This window comes from Chelonoidis abingdonii, chromosome 16 (assembly GCF_003597395.2).
Source record: "Chelonoidis abingdonii isolate Lonesome George chromosome 16, CheloAbing_2.0, whole genome shotgun sequence".
Taxonomy (NCBI): domain Eukaryota; kingdom Metazoa; phylum Chordata; order Testudines; family Testudinidae; genus Chelonoidis; species Chelonoidis abingdonii.
Genome location: NC_133784.1, coordinates 9,735,671 through 9,758,208, shown reverse-complemented (window position 1 = coordinate 9,758,208; position 22,538 = coordinate 9,735,671). Strand labels below are relative to the sequence as shown.

Here is a 22,538-nt window from a genome sequence, read left to right as displayed (position 1 = left end):
AAGCCAGTGAGATGTCTCTCAGAAACACTATGAGGGAGCTCCCAAGGGGACACGGACACCTGCACCATTGCTAACCCAATATTATCAAATCCAGTGGTTCAAAAAACATAAATCAGGCCCCCAAAATCACAAAACTAACTTTAAAATCATGAAGTTTTTTTTAAAAGGGGGGAACCTTTTTATTTGCCTTCTATTTTTGAGTCATTAGGGGGTCACATTTTCAAGTTTTTCTCCTCGAGAGCTAGACACATACTCTACTAAAGAAAGCCGAGATTCTCACATAATACCATGACTTCAGGAGCTGAGGCTTTAAGAAAAGAAACAACTATCATGAGACTCACAGTACAGTAGTGATAGTTGGCAGCACTGCTAACCAAAAATGTTTCCTCTTTCTCTGAAAGGATTGGATTGTTCCTTGTTTATACTTTAAAGCCCTCTTCTGTGGATGAAAGTCAGATATGCCTGGATGGGATCTCTGATCTGCCAGGAGAAGGTAAGGAGATCCCTTTGGTGAGTGAATTCTGATGGATGCTGTCCCTCATTCTCCTGGCAGGTCCTAAATGCATCAGGGCTGGGCTCAGGGTGAGGGCGGGGACAGGGGGAAGGAGGGCAGGAAGGGCAGACCCTCGAGGGACATACTGCAGAACTACTCATGTGTCCAAAATGAATTGCTTTGCTGTGTCAGGGCCTTACTCTGAACAGCACAGGGGGTAGTAAAGGGACAGAGAACAGTCACGTCTGGGAAGGTCTGTTTTAAAGCCAAGTGACATGCTTAGTTATGCTTTCCCCTCTCAGGTATCTCTCCTGCAGTTAAGTTGGCAGACCTTGGTCACTGCACCAAAAGCCTCTCAAGAGCTGGTTTTCAAAACTCTCCAGGGAGAGAGATGTCCATTTGGTTGAAATTTCACAGAGATCAATATTTGTGGGTTAAAAACAATAGAATGAGAGGGTGAAAATTCCCTCCCAGGATTCCATGAGAATGTGGTTGTTGCTCTTGGCCCGCTGTAGTTTTTGCATTGTGCTGGAGTCCCATGTGGGTGAAGGGGCATTCTCTAGGGCAAGTGCATACTCCAGTGCAAGGAGCCACGCATCTTTTAAATGTCCACCCTATTTGTGTCTGACTTGGCTGCTGGAAGAGCCAGCCACCTCGACTTCCTGTTACTTTCGTCCTATTAGTGGTCCCAGCGGAGAGCCTCTTGGATACAACACATCCAAGCAACAGAATTAGGGTGACCAGACTTAGTCATCCATTCCAGCCTTCTCTTCCACCCAGTCTAGAGTTGTTCCCTGAAGATTGTTCATTATCAAGCATTTTGTTCAGTCTAGTTTTAAACATCCCTCATGATAGGGCTTTGGGAACAGAACTCAGAAATGACTAGTGCTTACAGTGACGGGATCCCCACTCCCAAATGTTCGCACCTACTTCACTCCACCCAGTTAACAACCAATTATATTTGTGTTGGCTACAAACAAGGCTATTCAACAAAGTGCTGGAAACACCTGTTTTGTTTCCTCTTTACTTTTTATTTCCTTCTGATTTTTGTAGCCTTAAGCCAAACATCTGGGAAGACAATCTGGCTCCGAAACCAGTTACTGAAGATGCTGTTAGATGTAATGTGTTCAGACAAACTTCATCTGTCCTCTGAGTAAGTAGAACCATTTGAGCAGGGGTCTCAAACATGTGGGTCACATAGGCGCCGACTCTGGTGGTAAAAAAAAAAAAATGGGGAAAAATTAGTGGGTGCTCTGCACCCACCGGCAGCCAATCTCCCAGAAGCGGCGCCAGACTTTCTGGCGCCCTAGGCAGAATTCGGGGGCGCCATTTTGTGCTCTCCCCACGGGGCACGCAGGAGATTCCAGTTCCACTCCCATTGCGCCGCCGAAGAAGGACCCTCTGCTGAAATGCCGCAGGCGACCGCGGCAGTCATTGAGCTGCTCAATTGCCTGCCGCTGTTTTCCGCAGCACGTCGGCAGAAGGTCCTTCTTCGGTGGTGCGACGGGTGCGGAAATGGAAGCTCCCGTGTGCCCCGTGGAGAACACACAAAATGCCGCCCCTCGAATCCTGGTGCCCTAGGCGACCACCTAGGGTCGCCTAATGGAAGCATCAGCCCTGCAAGCTCCCCTTCTCCTCCTACTCTCCTCCTCCCCCCTGAGTACACCACGTCCCTGCTCCTCCACCTACCTCCCAGTGCTTCCTGCCCAGCTGCTGCCTAACAACTGTTTGCACACTCTGGGAGGGTGGGGAAGGAGTGGGAACGTGTTGAGCTCAGGGGAGGAGGCGAGGAAGAGGTGGGGCCAGGGTGAGGCTTTGGGGAAGGGGTTGGAATAGGGGCGAGGGTGATGTGTTTTGTCATTTGTGTGAGGTGGTTTGGCATTCTGCTTTGGCTGCTGTCTGCTGAAGGTGGAAGCTTTTCAGCACTGCGGGATGAGTGATTTGGCTGGGAAGTTCTCTTCAGGGTATGGGTTGGATGGTTTTGTTTACTTCAACCAGATCAATGTGCCTCTATCCCCCATGCTCTCAGGACAGCACCTCCTGCCTCACATGCTACACATGCTCCCTGCCTACAAATTGCAGCTGTCTGCTGCCTGTCCCTTCAGCATTTTCATTCTTTTGTGTACATGAACTTGGAGGCTCTTCCCCCACAGGAACGGTTACAAGAGAACATCACCTTGTGGAAGCTCATGTCCTCTTTGCCTTTAACTCCAGCCCAGGTGATCAGAGCTGGAGGAGTCTCAAGGACTGCATCCTGCACATGTTGCCATACGTTTGGCCCCAGAGCCCTAGGCTACCTTTAAATCAACAGACAGAAGTCACAAGAGACTTGACGATCAGAGCCTAAGCTGAGACCAACAAACTCATATCATGTAACATCAGTTTGGCTTTAAATCCTAGACTCAGGAGGTGAGAGCCAAATGTCTTGCCCAGGCTCTCCATTTTCCCTTTCAGATCAAATCCCTCTTGGTGCCTCCAGAGTAGCTGATGGGGCAGGCAAGCCGTGATATGTTCAGCAGGACCCCATAGATCTCACTTAGCTGTAGTTGTTCATTTTTTTCATTTTTGACTATACTTTTGTATCATTGTATGAAAAGATTTCAGTGATGCGGCCCTCGGGCCAATGCACTAGTCCTCCTGTGGCCCTCGTGGTAATTTGAGTTTGAGACCCCTGCATTTGAGAATGGAGTGGGTGGAGGAGGGACCATGGCTCCTTCAAGGTTCCCTCTCTCTCTGTGTTTGACCAGCGCTCAACACCCGGTTAGCATTTATGAATTTTGTCAGTCAATGAGAGAGAGGCGGAATGTGTCAGGTTTGGGTTCAATGTTTGTGTTTTTTCCAGTGAGGTATCTGAGGTTTAGAGTGATATCCATTAAATAGACAACATTTTCTCCACGGTTGCCAAACAGTGGTGTCAGAGAGATCACGGTTTCCTTATCTGTTCTGTGAGGGGAAAAGAAATCTGACATGTCTTTAAAAAGTGGTTTCATCTAACTGGGATTACAAATACTACAATGCCTTAATCCTAATCACAGTTGTTGCATCACTATAGGGCAAAATTAAGGTCGCTTAGGTGCCTTAAGTGCACATTTGCATACATTAGCATGTTGGGATTTCTTTCAAGTTTAAACCTTAATTCTGAATTTTCTGGGTTTATAACAGTTGAATTGGGATAATTACAATGTCCCTGTCATGTGTTTTATCCTGAATTACTGAGATGTTGACCTTAACTGTGACTCCATCTTGATGTAGTTTGTCTGGGAATAAATTATATTGGGACTGATAGGGATTAGATGGCTCAAACTATGTCGACAAACAAGCTAATGAATCTCCTCAGCACCAGATTGTGAGCATGATATCCAGAGCCTAAGTGACTTAGGGGCCTAAGTCAGTTGCAAAGATCCTCAAAGGTATGGGAGTTAAGCATCTAAATACTCTTCAGAGTAAGGACCTAAGTGATACAGGAGAATAAACTCTCCATTCTGATGTAGGCTCCTAGGTCAAATCTTCCCCTGTGTCTTTAACGTGTATACTTCTCATGCTGTGTTTCTCCCAGGGCTCAAGAGGAGACCTTCTTGGTGCTGGGGCCTGACTGGTTTCTCTTGTTCACACAAAGCCATCTACACCCAAGCACTGTCGTGATCGGGGTCAAACTGCTGCTGCACTTCCTCCACAATCCCACACTGCTGAGGAAGTTCAAGGAGGGAGTGGTGGCCGGGCGCTGGGTGTCAAACAGCTCTGCAGGGATGGATATTCTAATAGGTACGTCCCAGATATGAGACTCGCTCCCAGAATAGCCTCTTCCAGGGACAGGTTCATGAAAACTATGTTGACCCTGGTGCAGAAGCAATCAGCTAGGGCTCCCAGTCCAGCTCCAGTTGCATAAAATAGCAAATCTCCCATTGACTTCAATGTGAGCTTAGTATGGACAAAGCAGCAGGATGATCTCCTACTGCTGGGCTGGGAGATGCCTTCTCCATCATACCGCAGGCTGGGGATTCCAGACCAGAAATCACTGGGTGAGGAGATTGCGTGGTCTGGTCTGTGCAGGAGGTCAAACTAACTGATCTGTACATCTATGAGTTGGTCAGTCACCACCTTCTAGTCCCTCTGAGATTTGCTCTGACCCTGTCCTGCTCACTCCCCCAGCCCGGATGAGGGAGTGTGTGATGGGTTGGATCAGAGAAGCCCCCTTAGGACTGCCAACTGGTGTGCTGAGACTACCCCTAAGCCTGTTTTCCCTGGCAGCTTGGGACTTCAGAACCCTGCCTGGTTGTGCCAGACACACTTGCCTGCTACAAATGCAGTCCCAAGTGTGAACCACGTCCCTCAAAAGCTGCAGGCTAAATTGAAAACAGCTTAAGACATGTTCCTGTCTCCAATACCCAGATGCCTAGTTTTCAATGGGGTCCAAACCCCAAAGAAATCTGTTTTACCCTGAATAAAGCTTATACAGGGTAAACTCATAAATTGTTTGCCCTCTATAACACTGATAGAGAGAGATGCCCAGCTGTTCTCCCCTCCCCACCCCGTAGTAATACTTACTCTGGGTTAATTAATAAGTAAAAAGTGATTTTATTAAATGCAAAAAGTAAGATTTAAGTGGTTCCAAGTAATAACAAACAGAACAAAGTGAATTACCAAGCAAAATAAAATAAAATATGCAAGTCTAAACCTAATATAGTAAGAAAGTCATTACAGATAAAATCTTACTGTCAAAGATGTTCCAGTAAGCTTCTTTTACAGACTAGCCTCCTTCTAGTCTGGGTCCAGAAATCACTCACACTCCTCTGGTTACTGTCCTTTGTTCCAGTTTCTTTCTTTGGGGGTGGAGAGGCTAACTCTTGAGCCAGCTGAAGGCAAAATGGAGGGGTCTCCCAGGGACTTAAATAGACTTTCTTTTGTGGGTGGAGATCCCCTCCTCTCTCCTATGCAAAATCCAGCTCCAAGATGGAGTTTTGGAGTCACATGGGCAGTCCAACATCTCATGTCCATGCATGACTCAGTTCCTTACAAGTGGCAGCCATTGCTTCCATGCTACCTTGAGTGTCCCCAGGTAGACTTCTTATATGGATTGTAGTCTTCCAAGGTTCCCTTGTCTGTTAAGTATTTCTTGATTGGGCACTTAATTTGCAAATTCCTTTCTTAAGAAGCTGACCAAATGCCTTACTGAGGCTACTTAAAATCAAACAAGTACACAACCAATATTCATAACTTCGAATACAAAAATGATACATGCATACAAATAGGATGAATATATTTAGTAGATCATAACCTTTGCAGAGATATGTTACATGGCTTATGTAGCATAAAACATATTCCAGTTATGTCATATATACATTCATAAGCATATTTCCATAACGCATTATGGGATGCAACATCACAGAGTGTACAAGGAGAACTTCACACCATGTGAATGAGAATGGAGGGTGGTTTTCTATTTACTAATGTCAGAGAAATTCTTCTAATGGCTGGGGTTGTTGCTGGGAGGACGGCAGGATGGTTTGGGTCTCAGAGAATTGCTGGTTGTTGTCAGTCAGCCATCCCTCTCCACTACACCTGATGCAGGATGGAACCTGAGCCGTTCAAAGCATGTTTTCTTCCTTTGCTTTTAGACAATTTGAAAAGTGGGCCCCTGATACCTGACTATGGCCCCTACCTAGTTTTTGGGCTCACAGTGCTGCAAGCATGTTTGATGGATCACATTCACCTCCCTGAGATCTACCTGCTGGTCTCAGGGCTGTTCCTGGGAACCCCACAGTGTGACCCGCCAGAAGCCTCCAAGGTAAGGCCCCCACAAAGGCCGGGCTGGGGGGTGAATGAGAGTTTGCACCTTGGCTAGGGGACCCTGCTTTGCCCTCTGGGATTCCTAAGCTGCTTCTCTGTAATGGCTCCAAAGGGAGAGGCAGCCCAGCAACATCTGCCCTAGGCAACACAAGCATCCAGGCTAGGGGAAGCTTGTGGTGATTGGAGCTACAGTAGAACCTCAATGATATGAACACCAGAGTTACGGACTTACCTGTCAACCGAACACCATGTGGACCCGGAAGTCCTCAATCAGGCAGCAATGCAGACAGAAAAAAAAAAAAAGAGCAAATACTGTACTGCCTTAGTGCTTCTGCCATGGGGGAACTGGAGCTGCAACCGCATGGTGTGTGTGTGGGGGTCAGGGCTCCTGGTGGAGGGAGTGCTCAGGGCTTCTGGCCTTTGGGAACACTGGGACTCAAGGCTTTAGACCAGGAGGGAGCACCAGGGCTCTGCTCTCAATTTCAGCTAGGGTGGGGGGGAACTGAGGATTGGGGATTCAGCCCCATGGCTCTGCTCTCGTTTTCACTCCCATGGGAGATGCCCGGGATCGGGGCTTTAGCTATGGGGAGACTGCTGGTTTCAGCCCCAGTGTTCCCCCTGTAGCTAAAGCCCCAGTACTCCCCCCTGGCTAAAACCGGGAGTGGAGCCTCAGGGCTGAAGCCTTGATAACCAGCGCCTCTTTCAGGTCTGAAGCCAGAATGGAGCTGCGGGGCTGAAACCCCAAGTCCCAGCATTTCCCCCAGGTCTAAATCCCTGAGCCCTGGTGCTTCCAGAGGGCAGAAGCGCTGAGCCCCGCTCCAGGAGCCCTGATGGCCCTAGGGTCAGAAGCCCCATCCCTGATCCCTGCAGCTGCAGCCCCAAGTTCCCTGTGGCAAAAGTCTATAACATCTTGTTCATAGTTACGGACCATTTCTGAGGGTACGTCTACACTGCACGATTATTTCGAATTAGCTTAAACCGATATTACAAAACAGATCTAATAAAATCGGTTTAGCGCGTCCACAGTGGGATCAACACCGTGTATTAAGCTACAGACATTGGGCGCTCAGCCAAGAATGCAAATAGTTTTCAGAGACTGCTGTGGAGACTGGTAGCTGTAGTCCTCATTACCCCCTCCCTCCCTCCATGAGCTCCAAAATCGATTTAAGGAGCCGTTTAACTCGATATTAATGACGAAGTCGTGTGAACAGGTACAGCGTTAAATCGGTATATCGGCCATTTAAACCGATTTAAAGTCGCAGTGTAGACCTGGCCTCAGTTATGGACATCCTCTATTCCTGAAATGTCTGTAACTCTGAGGTCCTGCTATCCTTGTGGCTGATGCAACTGGATGTGGAAAGAACAGAAACCTCTTGGAGGTTTCACCTATCGTTCTAGACTGCTCCATATGCAGTGAAGGGTACAGCCATGTCCCTGTCAGCAGCCTCCTCCTCGAACGTCTCTCCCTCCCTTCAGGCAGATCTGGACTCCATGCTGCAGTGGCTCCTGCAGAACCACCATGTGGAGGATGTCCTTAAAGCTGGGCTATGCACAGAGGCAGTGGCCCTGCTGCTAGAGATGGTTAAGGCCACAGTGAACAAGGTGAGTGGCTGTCTGTCTGCACGTAGGGCCCCACAGAGGGAGTGACAGAGAGTTCTGCTTGAGGCAGCCCATTCCCTCCCCAAGTGGTGGGCAGGGAGCTGATGGCTGCCAGCTACTGACCTGGCTGTGTTGTCATTGCTGGGAGAAGGGGGCTTCAGAGAGACCCTGTCTGTGCTTAGGGCCAGGATCTGAGAGTTGGGGGCTGGATCCTGGCGCCTCCCAGTGTGCTTCTGGGCCCCAGCCCCTGCCCATTGTGAGTGGAGAAAGCCCCAGCTCTGTGGCTAGAGCTGTGTTCAGGCTCAGGAGAGGAATGTGTGGATCTAAGCAGTTGCTCCCTGTGGCCACTGGAGCAATCCGTTCATGACTTCTCCAGCTCTGGCCAAGCCGAGGCCACTCAGATCTTTGAGGACTACTGAGAAGAACAAAAGCAAAGTGTGCCAGCTCAGCTGAGCATGCATACAAGTGAAACGCTGCCCTGACGAGACACGCCTGTCGGTGTTCAGCCCTTTGCAGGTACAGAGGGCTCCTGGGAGGTGGCCTATCCTGGGAACATCATGCAGTTCCTGTGCCTAATCTACCACAGCTACCCACAGGACCCGGTGTGGTGCTGCTCAGACTTCCTGCAAACCTTAGCCACTGTCGTCTTCCATGTGAGGGCGCCACAGGTAAGTATGAACCAGTTTGGATGGCTATGATCAAGCCAGACGCTGACACCTTTGCCCTGGTAGTCCAACCGAGCCCCTACTGATGTCGATGTGAGTCGTACCCAGTCAGAGTTGTGGGATCTATCCCATGGTCCGTGCCCCTCAAGCTGTCAGCCTTTGCAGAACCTAAATGTAGGAGCTGATATAATGAATCCAGCACTCCCTGCTGGGTATCTTCACCCTTCCCTGTCTCCTTCCTCTTAGCCATGGCCTGGATTGCCAGCCGTGATAGCTAACGGGTGGCTCGGCTCCAGGTGTGATGCAGCCAAACTCCTTAATCCCAGTGCTCCTTGTGGGGCTGGGGCCATCCCTCTGCACTGACATCCTCTCTACTAAAGAGTCACCCTTCTGAGTGTGACCCCCGTGCCAGAGCATGCAGCACTCATTTCCCTCAGCCAGCTGCTCCACCCTTGCCCAACGGGAACGTTGCTTCTCCCTAGCTTCCCTACCCCTCAGCCCAGCAGCCACCACAGCCCCACTGCCCTCACCAAACTCCACGCATCTGCCAGCTGATTCCCCCATTCCTGATTTTAAAGCATGTTGTCAGAGAGGGTTAACAATGATTTGCACATGCTGCAGCCCCTTTCATCTGAGTGTATCCTCCTGCTTTGCTGCTACTATTGTTATTTGGCACACTTGGGGCACTGGTATATGTATTAGGCATCACTAAACCTTCTGGGTGTTAATATTAGTCCCATTTGACAGCTGAGGAAACTGAGGCACCGAGAAGTGAAATGACTTGTCCACGATCAGAATGATTGTGCGTATGTCTATGCAGCAGCTTGGAGGTGTCATTCCCAGCACAGGTAGAAGACATGCACTAGCTCTGCTAAAAGTATCAGCATGGCTGTGGCAGCTCAGGCTGGCCACCTGAAAACAGTCCTGCCTGACTTCCTGGATATGCACTCAGGCAGCTAGCCCAAGTTGTGCCCATGCCATTGCAGCTGCACTGCTATTTTTGGAGCACTTGCTTGAGTGGAGCTAATGCACTTACATCTGCCTGTGCTGGGAAGCATCCACCCAGCTGCTGGGTAGACATACTCAGTGTGACACAGGCAGGAATAGAACCCAGGAGTCCTGGCACTCAGTTTTTATGGCCATATTACACTGCCTTCCCTCTGCTCTCTGCAGAGCTGTGGTCAGTTGTGAGGAGAAAGCAATGCTGGTAAAATAAGCTCCCCTGAGTACCACTGTCTGCCCTCTCTACTCAGGGAGGCTGTGAAGGCCTGTCGCACCTCAAAGGTCCAGCTGCTGCTGAAGCAAACAGCTGTCCCAACTCCCCGGCTGCCCCACTGCCTGAGCACCCTGCCAAGAAGCAAGTGTGGGACTTCCTGCGCATCCTGCTGATGGAGAGTCTGCTCAGCATCCCAGCGCACAAACAGGGGCACCCATTCGAGCTGCTTCTTGAGGTCTCATCGCCGTAGACTCCCGCTCTTGCTACTCTGCATCGGGGGTTGGGGGAAGGGGAAGAACACAGGAGGCATCCTGCAGTGATATAGGGAAGGGTTGACTCAGAAGGGTCTGCACCCCACCTGCTCCTCTCAAGTTCTCCAGGATAGAGCTGGGTGGTATTAGATTTTTGTATTTCGCGGGATATTCCTCAATTTCCAAAACTTTCCTGTTCTGAATCAGAGCAAAAAAAAAATGTTGAAATTCCCACAAAACAGAATTTTTAGAAAAGTTTGTTTTGGGTCAATGGAAGCATTTTGTTCTGGGTTTGACCTTTGAGAACTTAAAAAGAATAAAGTAAAATAATGAATTTGATTTTGAAGCCTGGTTTTGAAATGACAAAATCAAAATATTCTGTTCTGAAAAATTTCAGAGTTGGCCACTTTGACATTAACAAAATGCCTTGTTCCTATTTTTCAATGAGAGTTCATTGAAATTGGCATGTTTTTCAAACTGCTTAGATTCTCACAAAAACATGATTTTTCATCAAAAAAAACTTTTGACAAAAAAAAATTCTGAGCAGCTCTACTCCAAGAAGGGGTTGTCTACAGTTCCTCCTAGCAAACACCATGTGATCAAGAGGGCCTGAGGCCAGATCACACTGCTGGGATATGGGGCACCTTCAGTTATGTTATCCAAGACAGCCAGCTAGAACTAAAATCCTAACTGCCCTGTAGAGAAGAGGTTCCCCTGTGCCCCATGCGTTCATATAACTGAAGGCATGATGCTACCTGTATACAGCAGCAATAGTAACTTGCGTTGGAGAAATTTATTATGCTAGAGTTAGATCCTGGCCAGTAAAAAATCTTTCCCTGTCCGTTTATAATGTGTGCATGCATTCTAAGGCAGCCATGTTAATGCCAGAAGACCCCATATGCAGCTGTCTTGTATGCTAATTTACTTAAAAAGTCATTTATTTTCAACGGTCAGAAAAAAATAAAACCCCTTCTAAGCACGGATGGATGGATGGCTGCTGCAACAGTTGAGTCCAGACCCAGGTTGCAAACACTCCAAAGCAGGGGGTTCTTGGATCGACCCACTATAAAGAAGGGAGTAGTTGCAAATTTAGTATCCAGGCTTAAATTTTGGATGGCCCAAGGGCAGATTTGTCTAGATCACTGGTTTTAAGACAAGTAGAAATAAACCTCAGTTCTTGACTGTGGCTTCCATCTTCTGTGAGTCAGATCCTCTCAGAAGAGACAAGTGAGGCGGAAAGCTCTGAAGGCTCAAAAAGTAGTTGGGGTTCAGTCCAGAGAAGCTGTCAAAAGCATGAACACTTCTCCAAGCGATCCAAATCTTCTGAGCCTGCCAGGGCTGTAAATCTCTAGAGAACCAGTTATCTTGGGAGCTCACTGGGAGACCTGCTGCTGCTTTCTGTGAGGATGGCCTTTCTCATGACGCTGTGATCTCTTTAGTCTCAGGAATGCAAAGGGCATGGCAGAAATGCATCAAGCTTTATCGGAGCCTCCTTGAAGGTTTGGTTGTAGGACGAGACTAAGGGTTGGCTGAGGTGACTGCCCTTGTTTTCTCTATATCAGTTCCTACCTCCCTAAGAAGGATGCTCCTGGAGATCAGAAAGGGGCATTTGGACCAAAGTCATCTGGAGTTATACCCCTGTTAGGCTCCTGGGTGAAGGCAGGCAGGACTAGTGACAGGAGCTTGGGATCCTGGAACTGAAGCTGGAATCAGAGCCAGTATCAGGGTCAAGAGTCGAAGGGAGGGTCAAGCCGGAGTCAGAGACAGGAGGTAAGCCAAGGGTCAGAGCCAGGTACTGGGGTCCATGTTGGGATTCCAGGGGTCAATCCGGAGCCTGAATCCAAATCAGCGCCAAGTTCGATGCCAGTTCAGTAACAGAACAGAGTGGCTGTGGCAGCTAGCTAGGGATCTGTGTTGTTGCCTGGACCTTCTGTGCTAAGCCCCATGGGCTTCTATAGGGACCAAGAGCCAATCAGGGATTGCTAAAACCATTGTCATCAGATCCCTTGAGGCAGAACGTCCCCTGGGGTCAAACCTTTGTGAGTTGTCGAACACAGGGTGTGGCCGGGTTATGGCTGTTGCTGGGTTACAGTGTGAGGATGTTGGTTAGCTAATAGCCCTGTGGGTCTGGGTTCAAGTTCTACCAGTCCTTACATCCCTGAACCAAAATCATCCCATGTTATTCTGGGCATGCACTGAAACCATCCCACATTATCCTGGGCCTATACCCTGCACTAAAATTATCTGAGATTATACTGGGACAAACCCTGATCCTAACCCATCCCAGATTATAATGGGCCCTCAACCCAAACCACCTTGGATATATTGGACCCTGCAATCCTTACTCAGTTGAGGCAGATCCTCAGCTGTGTATATTGTCATAGCTCCATTGATGTCAATGGACTTTGCCTGAGTAAAGGCTGAGCGAGGTTGTCAGTGTTTGCGCCCCTCGTTGTGTTATCACTGTGCTGATGGTTTCATGCTGTGGTTGTGCAGGCTTCTGCAGAAAACTCCACAAGCGAGCAGAAGAGACGTTTCCAGACGGAAGTCTTGCTTTTGACTATGGATATCTTCCACACCATGAGCCAAGGGGGTGGGAAAACTGACTCCTCCAGACTGAGAGGTGAGTGGTGAGCTTCAGATCTTCAGCTAGATAGTTTTTAGGTTGGAGTATCTGACTGTATTCTCTTGAGAGATTTAGAAACGTCAACTGACATATCGGTCTGGTATCTTAGCATTGCAGACTGCATGGGGCATTCAAATGCTCCCAAGAGCAAGTGCATTGAAATTCCTGTGGTCCTGCCATGTGGCTGGCAAGCTTCTCCACCGAGTGTCCCCTAATATAAGAAAGATTAAAAATCTGGTATTGAGAGCAAAGACTGATGGCCAGAGTACCTGACTAGGACCTGTGAGATCTGGGTTTTATTCTTGCCTTGACTACTGGCCTGGTGGGTGATTCTGTGCCTTGATTTCCCCATTTGTAAAATGTGGGTAATGATTCTGGCCTCCTTTGAAAAGCTCTAGGCATTGCTGTTGTTAAAACATGCTTAGTGAGAGTGGTGCTTGTCATAGTATTCTATCCCCAATCTGAACCTTAGCGTCCAAAAAATTGGGGTACCAGCATGAATTCCTCTAAGCTTAATTATCAGCTTAGATCTGATAAGCTGCCACCACCCAAAAATATATAGTGTTTTGGGGCACTCTGGTCGCCCCCAAAAAACCTTCCCTGGGGACCCCAAGACCCAAATTCCTTGAGTCTTACAAGAAAGGGGAATAAACCATTTCCCCCCCTTCTCCTCCCCCTCCCAGGCGTTCCCTCCCAGGGCTATCCTGGAGAAATAGACAGATTCAAGCTCCGTGAATCTAAACAAAGGGATTCCCCCTTTTCCCCTCCCTTCTTTCTCCCTGTCTCCCACCACTTCCCTGGTAAGTACAGACTCAATTCCCTTGAGCCTCAATTAGGGAAAAAATCAAACAGGTCTTAAAAAGCAAAACTTTTAATAAAAAGAAAAAAAAAGTAAAAGTTGTCTCTGTAATCTAGATGGTCAATATTACAGGGTCTTTCAGCTTATAGACAACAGAGAGAAGCCTCCCCCCAGCAAAATACAATTTAAAATACTTCCAGCAAACTAAACATTTGCAAATACAGAAAACAATTAAAAGACTATAACCGCCTTTCTACTTAATACTCACTATTCTGAATATATAAGAGACTGTAGCAGGGAGATTGGCAAGAAACCTGGTTGCACGTCTAGTCCCTTTCAGGACCCAGAGAGAACAAAGCAAAACCCCAAAACCACAAACAAAAGCTTCCCTCCACCGAGATTTGAAAGTATCTTGTTTCCTGATTGGTCCTCTGGTCAGGTGTTTTTGGTTCCCTGTTTGTTAACCCTTTACAGGTGAAAGAGACATTAACCCTTAACTATTTGTTTATGACAGTGCTGAAGCATGCAATCTAGCAAAGCCAAAATAGGATTTAGCTGGCTGTGCTATTACCAGTCTACAGGCATAGTAGCTGTAGCTATGATTTCAGATGAGACCTGAGTGGGCTTGCACCTGGGCATTACTTCAGTGGGAAACTTTTTTAAGAAAAACCTAAAGTGATTCAGGAAGAGGAGTGGGTGACTTACTAGCTCTCCTTCTTGTGTCTCGGCATGATAGTGAGGAACAATCCATCGTGGGATGGATTCCAAATTGGCCGATGGAATTATGCCATTACTAAGTCAGTAACATTCATTGCTGTAGCACCTGCATTGTTCTTGGGGGATGTAATGATGCTGGCTTTGGTGGGATTCAACTGAGAGTACCAATTCAGGACAAATTGCTTGAAGCAGGGCAGTTACAGCCCAAGGCTGGGGTTTCTTTGCACACCAAGGCAAACCAAACCAGCCAAACAGAGAAGAACATGGCTAACCATAAGTGACACAAGCAATTTCCGTAGACTCTCCAGTTTCCCAGTATCACCACCAGTGCCACTCATTATGGGGATGAACTGTTATGAAAACCAATACCCCAGTAAAAGAAAAAAGGTTCTCTCGATCCCAAAGGACCAAGCCCAAGACCCAGATCAATATACAAGTTAGATCTTATCCACAAATCACGCTGTTGCCAGTCCTTTAGAATTTAAAATCTAAAGGTTTATTCATAAAAGGAAGAAGATATGGATGAGAGCTAGATTTGGTTAAATGGAATCAATTACATACAGTAATGGCAAAGTTCTTAGTTCAGGCTTGTAGCAGTGATTGAATAAACTGCAGCTTCAAATCAAGTCTCTGGAGTACATCCACAGCTGGAATGAGTCATTCAGTCCTTTGTTCAGTGCTTCAGTTTGTAGCAAAATTCCTCCAGAGGCAAGAAGCAGGACTGAAAACCAAATGGAGGAGATGCAGCAGCCTTTTATATTCTCTGCCCTGTGGACGATGACAGCAGCAAGATGGAGCATGGAGTAACATGGGCAAGCCACATGTCTATGCATGACTCAGTTCTTTACAGGTGGACGCCATTGTTTACATGTTAGTTTGAACGTTCCCAGGAGAGCTCAGACGTGGATTGGCATCTCCCAAAGTTCATTGTCAGCTAAGTGTTTCTTGTCTGGGCACTTATTAAGAATAGTCCCTTCTGAAGAAGCTGACCAAATGCTTCACTGAGGCTACTTAGAATCAAAACATACTGATATACAAGTACAGAGCCAATATTCACAACTTCAACTACAAAAATAATACACCCATACAGATAGCACAATCATAATCAGCAAATTATAACCTTTTCATAGACACCTTACATGACAACCTTTTAAAATATTTGCTGCAAATATATAACAGTGGTTGCAACAATGATCTATACGGTTGCGAGTTGTATCAGTAACATCACAGGGGGTCTCCTGTCTGAGTCCCCCAAGATCCCCGCCTGAGATGGGACAGCACAACGGCAGCATAGTTTGTGCTCCAACATGTGACCGAACTGTCCTCTCGTTGTATTCCCTGCAGGCAGCAGTGACCCTCATGGCGGGGCGGAAGTGGCTGTGCCTATGTTGGTGGCAAACGTTTCCTATTTCACTCAGAAGCTGGTGGAGAAGCTTTACAGTGGAATGTTTGCTGTAGATCCTAAGCAAATCCTGCTCTTTGTTGGCGAGCAGATCATGTTGGTAAGTGGGACAGCGGGGTTCCTTCCGCTGTTGTTGATGTATTTTGATGTTTCTTATGTCATGCTGGCTCTGAGATCTGGGAGTTCACAACACAAAGGACATGATCCATTGGCTTCTCATCATCATTGCTTATATTGCACTGGCCTCAGTAAGGATCAGAGCCCCATGGTACAGACTCACCCAGACAACCACAGTTCCTGCCCTGGGTAACACACCATCTCACTTGTTGACCCTCAGGTTTCAAAATATCTTTACAAAAATCCAACCCTTTGTCACTGAGCAATTTTTTTTAAAAAGTCAAAGAATGGTCCCCTTTTTATTATGATCATTTGTGTTACTGTGCCACCACAGAGCTCCAGATATGGACCAGGGTCCCACAGTCACTGCCTGAAACAGCTTACAGCCTAAGAACTTTAGAGCTGTACAACATGTGAATCTAGCTTCAATAATTATCTGGCCTCTCTTACTCTAGTATCTGAGCAGTTCATCTTCTCTAATGTGAGGTGGGAGATGCGATGTCCTGGGTCTTGAACAGAGGCCTAAGGCCCACCCACCCCCGACAGCTGCTGTATCCTGACCTCTGCTCAATACCTACTGAAACCTGCTGGGCTGAGAGGCCCTATAGCCCCAGCCAAGGTATGCCCCATGGGAGCTCTGATTGAAGGATCTCCTGGCTCAGTTGATTGGTCCAGCTATGCTATTTAAGCCAGGAGGACGCACAGGAAGTTTGTCTGAGCAACAAGGTGGTTTCCTGATGTGGCTGCAGTGGATCCTGCTTGTGCCTACCTCTTTCTCTGCTCCTCTTCCCACCGTGTTCCTGCTTCATGCTTGATCCTTCCCTCTCCTCCAGTTCCTGCTCTTACACCTCACCTTCAGTTATCAGTGACCAGTCCTGGCTCTGACCCTGGTCTCCACCTTCTGACCTTGACTCTGGCACTTGGTATCTGACCTCGGTTCTGGTCCTTAGCTTTGATTACTGATTCTGACTCTGGCTTGGCCCCTGGCTCTGGTAACTGGCAGCTGACTCTGGTGCTGACTCTTGGCTTTGTTCCTCACCCTGGATGCCTACTCTGCCCACTAGGCCTGACTCCTGCTCTGCCCACTAGGCAAGACAGCCTATGTCCCAGTCCATAACAAGACAGTGCTTTTATCCCCATTGTATAGATGGAGCCAAGGCATGGAGAGACAGAAGGTATGGAGCTAAGGATGTGAAAAAAAAGCTCCGAGAGCACAATTGCCCAAGCCAAAAAAAAGGCCAGAGTGCCGCCCCTGGAATTGTGCTGCCCCAAGTACATGTTTGCTTTGCTGGTGCCTAGAGCCGGTCCTGGTCATCCAGTACCAGTATCTGGCAGTCAGAGGCTTAGGGACACCCGGAGCATGGGTTTGTGTCCCTGACCATCTTGGCTAATAGCCATTGATGGATCCATCCTCCATGAACTTATCTAGTTCTTTTTTGAAACCAGTTATACTTTTGGCCTTCACAACATTTGCTGGCAACAAGTCCCATGGTTGACTAGGCATTGTGCCAAGAAATACTTCCTTTTGTGTGTGTTAAACCTGCTGCCTATTAATTTCATCAGGTGACCCCCAAGTTCTTGCTTTGAGGAGAAAATGACACCTTCCTATTCACTTTCTCCACACCATTTGTGATTTGTATAGACCTCTATCATCTTCCTTTTCTCTTTTCTAAGATGCCCAGTCCCAGTCTTTTTAATCTCTCTTCATATGGAAGCTGTTCCATACCCCTAATCATTTTGGTTGCCCTTCTTTGCACCTTTTCCAACTCTAATATACCTTTTTTTTTTTTTTTTTTATGGAGCAACCAGAACTACACACTATATTCAAGGTGTAGGCATACCCTGGATTTATATAGTGGCATTATGATATTTTCTGCTTTACCTGTCCCTTTCCGAATGGTTCCTAACATTTTTGTTAGCTTTTTTTGGCTGCTGCTGCACCTGTGGATGTTTTCAGAAGACTATCCACAAATAACAGCTAATTTAGACCTCATCATTTTGTATGTGTAGTTTGGACTGTTTTTTTTTCAATGTGCATTACTCTGCATTATCAACATTGAATTTCATCTGCCATTTTTTTCACAGTCACTCAGTTTTGTGAAATCTCTTTGCAACGCCTCACAGTCAACTTTTGACTTTAACTACCTTGAGTAATTTTGTATCATAGGCAAATGTTGCCACCTCGCTGTTTACCACCGTTTGCAGATCATGTCTGAATATGTTGAACAGCACAGGTCCCAGTATAGCTCCTTAGGGCCTTGTACTATTTACCTCTCTCCATTGTGAAAACTGGCCATTTATTCCTACTCTTTGTTCCTATTTTTGAACTGGTTACTGGTCCAGGAGAGGACTTTCCCTCTTATCCCATGACTGTTTACTTTGCTGAAGAGCCTTTGGTGAAGGACCTGTCAAAGGCTTTCTGAAAGTCCAAGTACACTATAACCACTGGATCACCCTTGTCCACCTGCTTGTTGACGCCCTCAAATAATTCTAATAGATTGATGAGCCGTGACTTCCCTTTACAAAAGCTGTGCTGACTCTTTCCCTCTCTATCATGTTTATCTGTTTTCTTCACTAGAGTTCAACCAATTTGCTTGGTCCTGAAGTCAGGCTTCCCTGCCTATAATTGACAGAATCACCTCTGAAGCCCTTTTTAAAAATTTGTGTCACATTAGCTACCCTCCTGTCATTTGGTACAGAAGCTGATTAAAGTGACAGGTTACTACCACAGTTAGTAGTTCTGCAACTTCACATGGGAGTTCCTTCAGAAGTCGTGGGTGAACTTCATCTGGTCCTGGGGACTTATAACTGTTTATTTTGTCAGTTTGTTCTAAAACCACATCTATTGACACTTCAATCTGGAACAGTTCTACAGATTTGTCATCTGAAAAGAATGGTTCAGATGTGGCAATCTGTTCTCCTCTCCGCCCCCCATCCCATTCAGCGAAGACCAATAAAGTTGGATAAATGAGGAAACACAAAATTGCTGGGCATAGGCATTTTATTGTTAACTTTCTAAGACTGGGTGTTGCAAGTAAAGAAAAGTCGAAGTATCAGAATGGTAAACCAAACTGTCTTTAATGGACTATCTTGATTATCACTACAAAGGTTTTTTCTCTTAATTAATTAGCCTCTCAGAGTTGGTAGGACAACTCCCACTTTTTCATGTTCTCTGTATGTGTACATATATATCTCCTCACTGTATGTTCCGTTTTATGCATCCGACGAAGTGGGCTGTAGCCTACGAAAGCTTATGTTCAAATAAATTTGTTAGTCTCCAAGGTACCACAAGTACTCCTGTTCTTTTTGCCAATACTTGTCAGTGTCTCTTTTTTGAAAGTACAAGGAATGGACTAGGAGTGGACTTAAAAAAATTATTTATGCATCCTACTTGGCATTTAATCCAGCTAATATGGGCAAGATTTTCCAGAGCTCAGCCAGATTTCCAAAGAGCCTAGCTGCCATTTAGCCACAGATTTTTCAAAAGTGCCCAGTGCCCGGCAAGCTGAGCTTTTATCGACATCCTGGCCCTTGATGCAGGTGCTGATGGCTTTGGAAAATCTACCCTAAGCCAGCTTGAGGATTCATTGATCCTATTTCAGCTGGGATTTCATTTCTCTTCCTTGAGATGCTTGTTTTCTCTTTGACACTGATCCCTCGCTCCAGAGCTCTCCTGGTAGGCTGTTCAGTCAGGAAATCCCCAGCCATGCACACCAGAAGGTTAGGGTGCTTTGAAGTTGCACTGTGTATAACACAGCTAGTTACTGTTGCTCTGCAGTGGAAAGTTTTGGCAAACTAGAAGAGACTGTCTGTATTTCTGTCTCTTGCACAGTGCCAAAATAGCAGCAACAAATATATGATAATAATATGGAGCTAGTTGCATAGTGCTCCCGGATGGATGAAATGGCATGCCCTTTGGGTTAGCGCCACTGGATGGTGCATCAGGAAACGGCCTCCTACCTGCCCCTTGTGGGCTGCTTTAAGATCCAGAGGAATAAGGAGGGAACTGTGTTTCCCCAGAGTGCTGGGGCTGCAAGCCTGCCTGGATATTATGTGGGCTGCACAAGGGGAAAGGCTCCCATGCCGCCTAACTCACTGCACCTCTGTGTAAGGACCAGGCTGAAGTTGGTCCTCAGATTAAACAAGAATGTGCATGGGAGAATAAGTTACACGGTAGTAACTAGGTCTGAGCCTACCTCTGAGAACATCTGTGCTGTAGTAACTTATGTGCCGAAGTAGCCAGGAAAAGTTGTTACCTGCAACAGCTTAGACTCACTTTGATTCACCTTTAATTGTTGCCTATGAATCAATGAATAGTGGGAGCAATTTTCAGGAGTGCCTGAGGAGCACAAGTTCCATTGAAGGACCCTGGGAATTTTACTCCTGAGTCACTTCGGTGCTTTTGAAAATTCCACTTTTTAAGACCCTCCTTCCCCCCACGAAGATAAATAGTCACTTTGGGAGACAATGAACGTGTCAGTGTTTAAAGGCTTCCTCTTTAACAGGGCCAGATTTATCCTTGTTGTAACTCTGGGGAATGGTTTTGTCCCATAGATCATAGGGGACGTCATGATAGAATGACCGTACAGAAGCCCAAGTGGGAGAGGTGCAACGAAACGGACAAGGGTCTTGTACCAGTCATGTGCCAGATCACGCTTTGCTGTGTTTTAACAGGTCATGGAGAACACCTTTTCCCAAAAGGAAACTGTCATCAGCACCCTGTACAGCAGTTTAAACCGAGCCATCCTGTATTGTCTGTCCAGGCCACAGCAATCACTGCCTGAACAGCTGAGTCTCCTGAACACCCTCCACACCCTGCAGGAACAGTGGGACGTCATCTTTGCAACTTACAACTCAAATATTAGCTTCACCATCTGCCTTATGCACTGTCTGTGTCAGCTGAGCTCTGGGAGGTACATGCACTACACTCGGTGTGACTTCTGATTAACTTTCTCTCCTGATATTTATTGCAGTGGGTGGTGCACACAGAAGAGGAAAGATTTCACATACTCTTTTAAGGTCATGGTGCCAAAGGCTCTGAACGGTCGAAGTTGAGAGCACTCAGTGCCTTGAGGATCTGAGATTTAGAATGTATTACATCCTAAGAAATCACTGGCTCAATCTAATAGTCCGGTACTACATGTGTAATTGCTTGCATAGGTGCACAGTTCCTTCCTGGTTTGCTCCCATTAAAATTACTAAATTGAGCGGCATGTGGGGTTTTTTCCCTCATTAAAGTTTTTGACAAAAACATAAAACAGATTTCTTAATTTCAGTTTCAACAAGACAAAAAATATTTTAAAATGTCAATAGTTTTACGAGAACCTGCAAGCGTTTAGTTGAAAATGGCATGTTTTTGTGAAAAATTCTGTGTAGTCAAAAACTTGTTTTCCTGTTAAAAATACATTTTGATGGAACAACTTCTACCATTAATATTGCTACGGTGTTGTCTAAAAATATATACAGTGGTATGTATAATGAGGAGCACCAGCTATTAGCAATGGAACTCTTGATTTCCATTTGTTGTTTTGAAAAGTGATTGAGAAAACCTCCAGAAAACACCCAACTGATGTGAATTTTGTCTGACCCATCTAAAACCTCTGATGGTTCAGAACTTGGTCTAGAACAGGGGTCGGCAACCTTTCAGAAGTGGTGTGCTGAGTCTTCATTTATTCACTCTAATTTAAGATTTTACCTGCCAGTAATACATTTTCATGTTTTTAGAAGGTCTCGTTCTATAAGTCTATAATATATAACTAAATTATTGTTGTGTGTAAAGTAAATAAGGTTTTTAAAATGTTTAAGAAGCTTCATTTAAAATTAAATCAAAATGCAGAGGCCTCCAGACTGGTGGCCAAGACCCGGGCAGTGTGAGTGCCACTGAAAATCGGCACGCATGCCATAGGTTGCCTAACCCAGTCTAGAATCTCACAGGAATAAGCTTTCCTGTATGTGTTGGCACTGCCCCTTCCAGCTGAGGCCAGAACATGCAATTGCGGAGACTAGACTGGGGCCCAGTCTGCAAATATGTCTCCAGACTTCAACTATCCCTCCAAATCTAGGGATGTTTTTTTTTGTGGGCAAGGTACTACGCCCATTGAATTCACTGGGAGTCTTGTCATTGGTTTCAGTAGGTGCAGGATCAGACTTTATGAGAAGGTTATGGGATGGCTGACCAGTGTTGGTGCGAGTTTTGAAGTTGTCAGGGAATGTTTTGTTGCAGGGCAGTTCGGGTTCATTGGGAGTTGACCTGTGAGGATTTTTCTCTGTTTGGTGTGTGGGAAAACTAGCAGTCGGCATTGTTGGTGTAATCTTTATGCGCGATTTCCGTAGTGGTCACTGGGTTTCTGGTAATGGCATGTCGTCTTTTGTAACATGGGTAGCAACTTTCATTATAAACTAATGACAGCTTTGTGGGGATATAGGTGTAGGGGCCAGCTACAACATTCAGATCCGAGGCCACTTCAGAGGTGATCGGGGTAGGCTTATAGCAGAGAGAACGTGCAAATGAAAAATGAGTGAGCAGATCATTTCTGAACTTTCTAACCTTGACGACAACAACAACACAAAAGAGCATGTGTGGATGTCACTTGTATCTGGGGAAGGTCATGGCTGGTTCCTATTTCATGCAAATGCTTTGTTCTTCCCTAGTTATGATGTTTTGTGCTTGGATTCTGGGATTTTCTGCTGCTGTATGAAATTCTCCAGAAAGCAAAAATGAAGTGGGGGGGAATCATTACTGAGTATGATCTCTGTAAAGGAGGCAGGCAAGGCAGAACAAAAAGAAGGAATTCTAGGAATAACAGAGAAACTAATCAGGGCTCCTCTTTTATTTCCAAATGCTGTGAAACTAGGCACCACTGCAA

General features: G+C 46.4%; 1 protein-coding gene across 2 annotated transcripts in view; it reads left to right on the top strand.

Annotated features, from left to right (window-relative positions):
• Positions 1-22,538, top strand: part of WDFY4 (WDFY family member 4) — a 279,998-nt gene that overhangs the window by 140,563 nt on the left and 116,897 nt on the right. For both annotated transcript variants that reach the window (XM_075072902.1, XM_075072901.1), the window contains exons 27-36: positions 402-493; positions 1,547-1,646; positions 4,050-4,255; positions 6,109-6,278; positions 7,757-7,882; positions 8,386-8,547; positions 9,798-9,995; positions 12,508-12,634; positions 15,498-15,655; positions 20,347-20,585. In XM_075072902.1, the coding sequence (XP_074929003.1) occupies positions 402-493; positions 1,547-1,646; positions 4,050-4,255; positions 6,109-6,278; positions 7,757-7,882; positions 8,386-8,547; positions 9,798-9,995; positions 12,508-12,634; positions 15,498-15,655; positions 20,347-20,585 (1,578 nt within the window). The remainder of the gene's footprint in view (positions 1-401; positions 494-1,546; positions 1,647-4,049; positions 4,256-6,108; positions 6,279-7,756; positions 7,883-8,385; positions 8,548-9,797; positions 9,996-12,507; positions 12,635-15,497; positions 15,656-20,346; positions 20,586-22,538) is intronic.